This window comes from Pinus tabuliformis, chromosome 4_1 (genome assembly GCF_031772625.1).
Source record: "Pinus tabuliformis cultivar Carrire ecotype Pingquan chromosome 4_1, CPIR1, whole genome shotgun sequence".
Taxonomy (NCBI): domain Eukaryota; kingdom Viridiplantae; phylum Streptophyta; class Pinopsida; order Pinales; family Pinaceae; genus Pinus; species Pinus tabuliformis.
This window is the reverse complement of record NC_142303.1, coordinates 604465186-604473940: the sequence shown is the minus strand read 5'-3', so window position 1 is coordinate 604473940 and position 8755 is coordinate 604465186. Positions and strand designations below refer to the sequence as shown.

Genomic DNA, 8755 nt, shown 5'->3' with positions numbered 1-8755 from the left:
AAAGCATTTCAAAAATACCAAAATTTTAAAATATTATGTTTTAATTTTTTTTATCTCTTTAAAATATTCTATGAGATTTTTTTTTTCAAATTATATAATATAATGTTTTAAAAATAATTAACAACAATAAATTAAAAAATAAAAATATAATTTATATAAATATTAAATCATATTTTAAAAATACTAGTCAATGTGATAATTCAATAAAAATATAATTTATATAAATAGTAAATCAGATTTTAAAAATACTAGTCAATGCTATAATTCGTGAAAATCAAAATAAAAATAGAAATGAGTTACATAATTTTATTATCATTTTATTGATATCTTTTAATTAAATACTATTTTGTTCTTATTAAAAATATAATAATGATAATAATTTTTTAAATATAATATTAAAATTTTAAAACACCACTGACTCTTTAACATATTTAACATATTAAGTGAATACTCCATTTATCCTTAAAAAAAATTAATTGTAATTTCCCAATACTGATAATAATTTTTTAAATATGATATTAAAATTTTAAATATGATATTAAATTTTAAAACACCACTGTCTCTTTAACCTATTTAAATTTAATTGTAATTTCCCAATACTGATAATAATTTTTTAAATATAATATTAAAATTTTTAAATATGATATTAAAATTTTAAAACACCACTGTCTCTTTAACCTATTTAAATTTAATTGTAATTTCCCGATACTGATAATAATTTTTTAAATATAATATTAAAATTTTAAAACACCACTGACCCTTTAACATATTTAATATTTAAGATATTAAGTGAATACTCCATTTATATTTAAAAATATTTAATTGTAATTATCTATGGAAAAATTTTTTGTGTACAATCACCCTTAATTATATCAATATCCCAACTTCCAAAAACATCAGTGATGATTGCCTAGTTGCCCACCCCAATCAAACTCTATATATATCATATACTTAAATAAATGGCAGAATTAAATGAGTGGCATTAAAAAAAAGGGGAAAATTAAGTAAAAAAAAATGCAATTTTTTTTGACAGGTCAGATGAGCAAATGAATATTTGGAAGGTTACCCAATTTGACCAGATCAATCCATCGAGTGGAGTGGTAAGTTTCCTGTGTGAAACAGTGAATTGCTCGAAGATCACCTATCAAACAGAGAAATACATACAATATTTAACCAGAATCGAGAGGGAATCTTTTCTCTCGAACCAATGGATAACAGTGAATTGCTCGAAGATCACCTCTCAAACAGAGAAATACATACAATATTTAACCAGAATCGAGAGGGAATCTTTTCTCTCGAACCAATGGATTTATGGAAGGCTACCTGTGAACTAAAATCCCAAATTTTCCAGTCCCGGAACTTGGGCACTGAGCGATTTAATTGTATCACATGGCCCTTTGGGCCAACCGCACGACATCTGTTTACTGTTCAATCACTACAACAGTCTCCTGTTGCCCATCAGTTGATTGAGATAGGGTTAAATGTTGATCACGAGAATTGATCATTTTATTGCTTCCATTCAGCTTTATTTCTGATGCACAATTTTCAAAATGCGGATGAGCAGAATTAGTCCGCGGCTTCAGGCAGGCACAGCCGCTGTAAAGGGAAGGATGAGAAGTGCATGCACTGCATTTCACAACGTCGCAGGTATTGCTGGCCTCGTGTGATGGCGACAAATCAGCTACACTATTTCTGTCATGCCCACAACCACGCCCGTCATGACAGTCATTGTCATGATGGTGATGGTGTCCAAAATTATGATTATGGTGATGGTGGTGTTCGCCCTGGTGGTGATGGTGATCACCATTTTCTTGATTGCAAACGCCATGGCGATGGCGATGGCGATTGCGATGGCCACCATGGCTATGACGTTTTTCTCCTTTCAAGAGAAGCATGCTGTTCAACGTTACAAGCATACCGGTCCCCACGTCTGCCAGCACTGCTATCCAGAGGTACACCATCCCCACTGCAGCGAGGGCAAAAATAACAGCCTTTGTGACAATGGAGATGGCAACGTTTATGTATATTTTCCTCAATGTTCTTCGGCCAATTTTCACTGCTGCTGCTATTTTCCTGATATCATTAGACATGAGGGCTATGTCTGAAGTCTCCATGGCCACAGCCGAACCTGCTACGCCCATGGCTATTCCTATGTCTGCTGCGGCTAATGCTGGTGCATCGTTGATTCCATCGCCTATCATGGCTGTCTTGCCCAACTGCTTTAACTCTCCGATAATTCGGACCTTGTCCTCTGGGAGTAGTTGGGAATGAACTTGAATCTCCCCAACCTGAATTCGGACACACAGTCAATAAATTCTTGGAAGCAGGATCTTATAATGTTTTGAAATTGTACAAATTAATCTATGAATTTACTCGCAGGGCACGTGTGATTATACCTCTTCTTCAATGAGAGCAGCTGAGGTGGCTGTATCCCCAGTGAGCATAGCTAGTCGAATTCCTAGTTTCTGCAATGGATAACAACGCACAGAACATATATTAAAAGACGGTTCAAACTTCAAGGACTTACAGCAATTTCGAGGAAAGAAATCAGTTTCTCTATTAGCCAGGGGTTAGAGTAAGGTTGTTGTTAAAGTAAGGTTGTTTGTTACTGGGATAGTTTACAAGTATACTCTTTTTCTTAAAAAGAGTATGTGCAATATATTACCTTGATCGGGGCGGGGCGGGGAATTGAAATGGTGACTTCATAGCTCACCAGTAGGGGGCTGGGACGGGGGCGAGGAATTGAAATGGTGACTTCATAGCTCACCAGTATACTCACTTAACAGTGAAGTTTGAAACTAATACAACAATATTCATAGACATGAAGCCATTAAAATATATTTATCAAGATATTATAGTTCATCATAACACTAACAAGGATTTAAATTTAGGTGGGGAAGATAATAATCATCCAGCCCAACCATCCGAAACTCCAATTGACACTCACAGCATCCACATCTTACAGTGATGTTGGAATTAAACTTGAAGCAACTCCTTGTTCAATTTAATGGTGACTTACAATATCATTACTTGCAAGATTTTTAACTAGTACTAAAAACTATAAACTATAAATAAGACACAATCACTTAATTTTAAGTGTATCTGTACTTGGTCAATTCATGCACGCCTTTCATAATTTAACTCCTTGTTCAATTTAATGGTGACTTACAATACCATTACTTGCAAGATTTTTAACTAGTAGTAAAAACTATAAATAAGACCCAACCACTTAATTTTAAGTGCATCTGTAATTGGTCAATGCATGCACACCTTTCATAATGTGCATCTGTAATTGGTCAATTCATGCACACCTTTCATAATTTAGTAGTGAACATAGAAAGAAACATGAATCTAAAAGATCATCTATGTAATTCAAAAAAAGTTGAAATATTAAGATTTTGCTCCACAGAATTTTTTGGACGGCAGTGCAAGCTAAGATATCTGTCAAAACTGCAAAAGTAATTAGATATCTTGCTCAAAACTGTAAAAAATAATTATCATTCTTATCTCATGGATGCTATAGATTCTGCTGTGACAAGAAATCAAAAATATTTTATTTTATTTTTACCTGAAATTAAAGAAAACCAAACATTTAAAAAGACTAAATTAGAGACAACCAAACTGTAAAGTGGACGTGATAACCTGGTCAATACCTTGAGTCTATCAAGAGCTGCTGCTGCTTCTGATCGGCAATTATCAGCCACACTGAAGGCCCCTACAAAATTTTCCTCTGTTCCAACATATCCGACTGTTGCTCCTCGGATGTCGCAGTTGTCTGGTACATCTGCAATATTATACTCTCTCAATGTCAATTGAGAGAATTAGTCACAGTAAATAAGACTGGGTGGGGTGATATGATAGATGCAAGCTTACATTTGGTCCAACCTAATCGATTTGATAACCGAGAATTTCCGATGTAAATTTTCTGATTGTCCACCTCTCCACATATGCCTTCTCCTTCCAGGATGGTGAAATTCTTTACCTCAGCTGATGGCTCTAGGCCTTGCTGTCGGCAGTGTGAGACAATTGCAACTGACATGGGATGACTTGATCTACTCTCAAGGCTTGCTATCCTGCAATTTTCATTCGATGTTTGAAAGCTGAGTAAGATTTCAATACTTGAAATCTGAGTAAGAATTCTAGTGAATGGCAAAAATACATATTTTACTGTTAATTTTATCAATCTGCAAACAAAAGTGAATCTGTAATGACTTACCATGATAACCATTTCTGCACATATATGGTCTCATACTCAACAAACATTACATCTACCACCCTGAATATTCCTTCTGTGAGTGTTCCAGTTTTATCAAACGCTACCACCTTAAGCTTCCCTAAGGTTTCCAGATACTTCCCACCTTTGATAAGGAGCCCTACTCTAGCAGCATGGGCCAACCCACACGCTGTGGCCACTGGTGTTGAGATTACCAAGGCGCATGGGCAAGCGGTTACCACAAGAACTAAGGCTTTATAAGCCCACTTGCGAAATCCAAGCGAGCGATCAATGCAAGGGGCTAATACCATTGCTAGAGCTGCCACCACAATAACTGCAGGTGGCCAGATGATATAAAACCACAATCAGATGTTTGTGAACTCCAAGACCTATGAAAATTTGATTTTCATTAACTAAATATTGTGCACAGACCTGGAGTATAATATCTTGCAAGCTTTTGCACGAACTCTTCGGTGGAGGATCGTTGATTCTGTGCTTCTTCTACTAGCTTTGCCATCCTTGCCATGGTAGATTCTTCTGCTAAGGCTACTGTCTTGACGCCTAAATAACCTGCAATTTTCACAAATTTAAAGAGGAGATGAGATTTGAAAACATACTCATCAGCATCAGATGGACATTAAATTGCCCGTCAATTTTCAGATGGAATATTTGGATTTTTTTGACAGATTGTGTGCATTTTTTGACATGTTTCTAGTGCTTTTAGTCAAGATTGATGCGTTATATCAACAGAACAGAGCATACAAATTATATTCTAGCATACAAATTATTCTGTAGTTTTAACATAGCTTGAACAGTGTTTCTGTAGAATGGGTAACTTCAAAAACTTCAAACAGATACAACTACTTCATAAATGACACAAATAACACAAATAGACTAGCTACAAATGTCTCAAGGATTCAGCCAACCTCGTTAGAGGAACAAATTGTTCACCAAAACCACTTGGACTGATTGTGGCTACACTGGGGAAATCTTCTGTCTGCTTTTTTCAAATTGTGTAATGAAAATTTGTTTTTACTATAAATGTCTGAAGATCATTATCCTGGATTTAGGAATGTATTTCAACATTTTAGAATTTAATGAAAATGTAGAATTTAAATAAATTTTAATTTAATGAAAATGTAGAATTTAAACAAATTTTAGGAATTCTCCCAAACATAAAAGAAAAAAGTTTTTGTAATCATTCCTCCAAGGAGGAATTTGTTAATTTAAGAAAATAATTTATTACTATTTTATTAAAGATGAAAAGAAACTGCTGGTTTTATTCATAGTAGATTCAGTTGAGTGAACATACTGTTAGCAAATATGAAAAATGTAGCAATTTAAAATAACTGAGTGTGAGAAACCCAATTCAAAGACAAATTTTATAGAAATATCCCATTAAAAACAATTTTCGATTATATGAAATTGAGTTGTAATTCGATCTATGTTTAAAAATACAGTATTTTTGAATTTTTTTGGTATATGCTACTTTTTTTTTTCCAAAGTTTTCAATATTTTCAAAAAATGAATAATTTTTCCAAAAGCTGGTTACTGAAAACATGTCATAGAGAATATTTTCATAAAATTGAACCCAATGAATGGAAAGAGATTGCAAAGTTACCTGTCAGATTCATGGTACCAGCCCATACATTGGCCCCTCCTTGTTTCTCCACTGGTAAGGATTCTCCTATCAAGCTACTTTCATCCACTGAACTACTTCCAGAAACGACAATACCATCTAGAGGTATCGTCTCCCCTGCTTTGACAGATAGCACCGTGTCAATGGCCACATCCTTCACAGATACCTTCTCTCCACTTCCTTGAATAACGGCTGTTTGTGGAGCTAAATTCATAACAGACGAAATCTCTGCTCTAGCCTGCCAGGAAATTCCAAGTAGAATTGCTAATAAAATTCCAAACATTTATCTACAATACTTAATAATCTTTTAGGGATTTCCATAAAATTAAGCTCACTTTGTCATTGGATCTACTTTCCAGCCATTCAGCCAATGTAAACAAGAAGACAATAGTGCCTCCTTCCACATAATCCCCCAATCCAATAGTGCCTGCAACTGTTTCAAACCCATCTAGCCTAATTAAAGCTTTTATATGCCCATTATAAAATTATTCATGCTAAAGTAAAAGCTTCCAATATGACCTAATCTGCTATAGGTATTATGTCAATTACCTGCAATAACCATGAGCACATTTATGTCCAGCATGAAATTGCGGAGGGCCACGAAACTTTTTAGCAATATAGGCAGAATGCCTATAGCTATGGCACCTAAAGCCACCCACCGGAAAGGGCTATAAAGATACTGAAAGAAAGAAAGTGCAAGGCAAAACCCCGAAACTAAAGTGTAAGGACTTGGCCATTTTCTTGCACTTTTCAATTGTCCAGCCACGCGAAGACTTGCATCTAACCTTGCCTGATTTAATGCCTTAACTGTATAAAGCCATAAAAACATTAACATCTTAAAATTGCAAATAAACATCATTTCCTAAAATGTTAAATATCATAGGCTATCTCTGCAGGGTTTTATAAAAAAGAAGGGGATTCTGAGAGGTTGAGGGTTTTTCATTTGTCCAGGGCTAAACTGCTTCGGGATTTGATTAGATGCCAGTATCAGAATAGATACTTATAAAATACACGGTGAACATGTATCTGGTGTTTACATGGTTTTAGTATCTACTGAATTGATTTTTGTGGGTTTGTCTGTTTGGTAAAACTTGGTAACTAATATAACATACAACATACTGTTAATATTATGCTGGTGCTTGCGCTCCCTCTGGTTTTTAACAGAGCAATTCTTGAACTATTATCAACTTAAAGATTTCAATACCTATCTCTGATGGCGGAATGAGTACCGAATCATGTAAGACGGTCACTGTTCTTGCAGGAACATTAACTGAAACGCGCTCCACACCATTCAGAGGCTGAAGAACCCTCTCTATCATAGGCACCTCTGATGGATAGAAGATGCCCAAGACATTAGAAGTTGTTTTACACAAATCCTGGTTATCACCTGAGACCTGAGTCACATGTTTTGCAACTTTAGCCTCCATCTCTTAGAGAAGAAAATTGTGACAAGAAAAATCAGATATAAGGTGCAGTTAATGAACAAACACATAAATAAAGATTTTTCCCAGACTCTAGAGACCTTAAATTTATAATTCTATTTCCCTGCCATGCCAACACATATTCTTTTCCTAACATCCACCTCGCAATCCACAAGCTGCTTATATCAGCACCGACATAGACCTGAATTATTTTGACATTTTATTTTCAACTATGACAGACATAAGTCCATTATGCTCAACACATCATCAACACTGGAAATTTAATATTCTACACTAACACATTACCATTTTACTGGGGAACAAAAGAAAGTAGGATAAAAAGTACTTTCATACCCCAGAAGCACGCCATGTTTTGTGGAATGTATAGTCAAATTTACTTGATCCATTACTTAGGTGTACTCCATACAAATTGCATGCCTGCCCTCACATGCCATCCACTTTCATTTCAACTGCAAGATGCCGAAATCATAGAAAGGCAAGCAGACAATTTGTTTCATTACGCAACTCATAGGCTAATCCCCCAATGAAATTGCTCCGCGTAGGCTGATCTCCAATAGAGTTGTGCAGAGGCTAATGTCCAATGGAGTTGCTCTGTTTTGGGCATTATTATTTTTGGCAGGATTTTGTCCCAAATTCGGTAGCTGTAATTGCAATTTTACAATTTCACTTAAATGATTCATGGTTCACATGATACATGTTTGTCCATCGGCCTCAACTGTCAGAGTTACCATTAAAATAATGCCTGAATTGCAATTTGAATAACAGCCATTGGAATAATGCCAGAATTGGCATTTGTATAACAGAAAATTCGGATTACAGAATTTTTCATTCACCGGAACCAGAGGCATCGGGAACAAATAAATTTAGTTATTCTATACAGTTATGCAGTAACGGCCATATCGTAGCCCACCGATTTGGAAAGGCGTGGCTCTATCAATTATGCCCCCACCCCCACGAAACACATGGATTTTCATGTACAGATGTACCGCCTATTGAAACTGTACTCGACAGTTCAGTGTACACCAAAGGCAATCACGTGGCCGTTGGTTTGTTTGCAGATAGTGTGTAGAAAATTTCTGGAAGTTAAATTTGAAATGGAGATTCATATTGAATTTGGTCAAATTTCTGGGTAGAAAATTGTCAGAAGTTAAATTTGTCGTGAACAAATTCATTTTAGATGGAAAATTTAAATTGAATTTGGTCAAATTTTTGGATATAAAAGAGAGTTTCATCATGAAAATTTAAATTGAATTGGGTCAATTTTTTTGGTAAAAATTTGTCAGAAGTTAAATTGTCTTTTTTCAAAAGAAAAAGCTTGTCTTTTTTCAAAAGAAAAAGCTTTATATTATATTGAGGCAATATATACAAAATAGATATGATGGATCTGTCAGAAGTTAAATTGTCTTGATCAAATTAATCGGAAATGGAAATTTAAATTGAATATGCTCAAATTTTTGGCTA

General features: G+C 34.9%; 1 protein-coding gene across 1 annotated transcript; it reads right to left on the bottom strand.

The window, feature by feature from the left end:
- Positions 1 to 1421: 1421 nt before the first annotated feature.
- LOC149177453 (putative inactive cadmium/zinc-transporting ATPase HMA3) lies at positions 1422 to 7279 on the bottom strand. Its single transcript, XM_089421757.1, has 10 exons — positions 7057 to 7279; positions 6402 to 6659; positions 6188 to 6285; positions 5835 to 6090; positions 4646 to 4783; positions 4217 to 4547; positions 3874 to 4073; positions 3654 to 3784; positions 2397 to 2465; positions 1422 to 2288 (listed from the first exon to the last, which is right to left on the bottom strand). The coding sequence occupies exons 1-10, from the start codon at positions 7277 to 7279 to the stop codon at positions 1422 to 1424; spliced, it is 2571 nt and encodes an 856-aa protein (XP_089277883.1).
- Positions 7280 to 8755: the final 1476 nt, after the last annotated feature.

Excerpts from the sequence above, each read along its gene's own strand:
- LOC149177453 (XM_089421757.1), bottom strand. The coding sequence starts at position 7,279 with ATGGAGGCTAAAGTTGCAAAACATGTGACTCAGGTCTCAGGTGATAAC. Across the intron at positions 4,548-4,645 it reads TGCAAGATATTATACTCCAG|TTATTGTGGTGGCAGCTCTA; the intron begins GTCTGTGCACAA and ends GGCCACCTGCAG. Across the intron at positions 2,466-3,653 it reads CAGCTCTTGATAGACTCAAG|AAACTAGGAATTCGACTAGC; the intron begins GTATTGACCAGG and ends TATCCATTGCAG.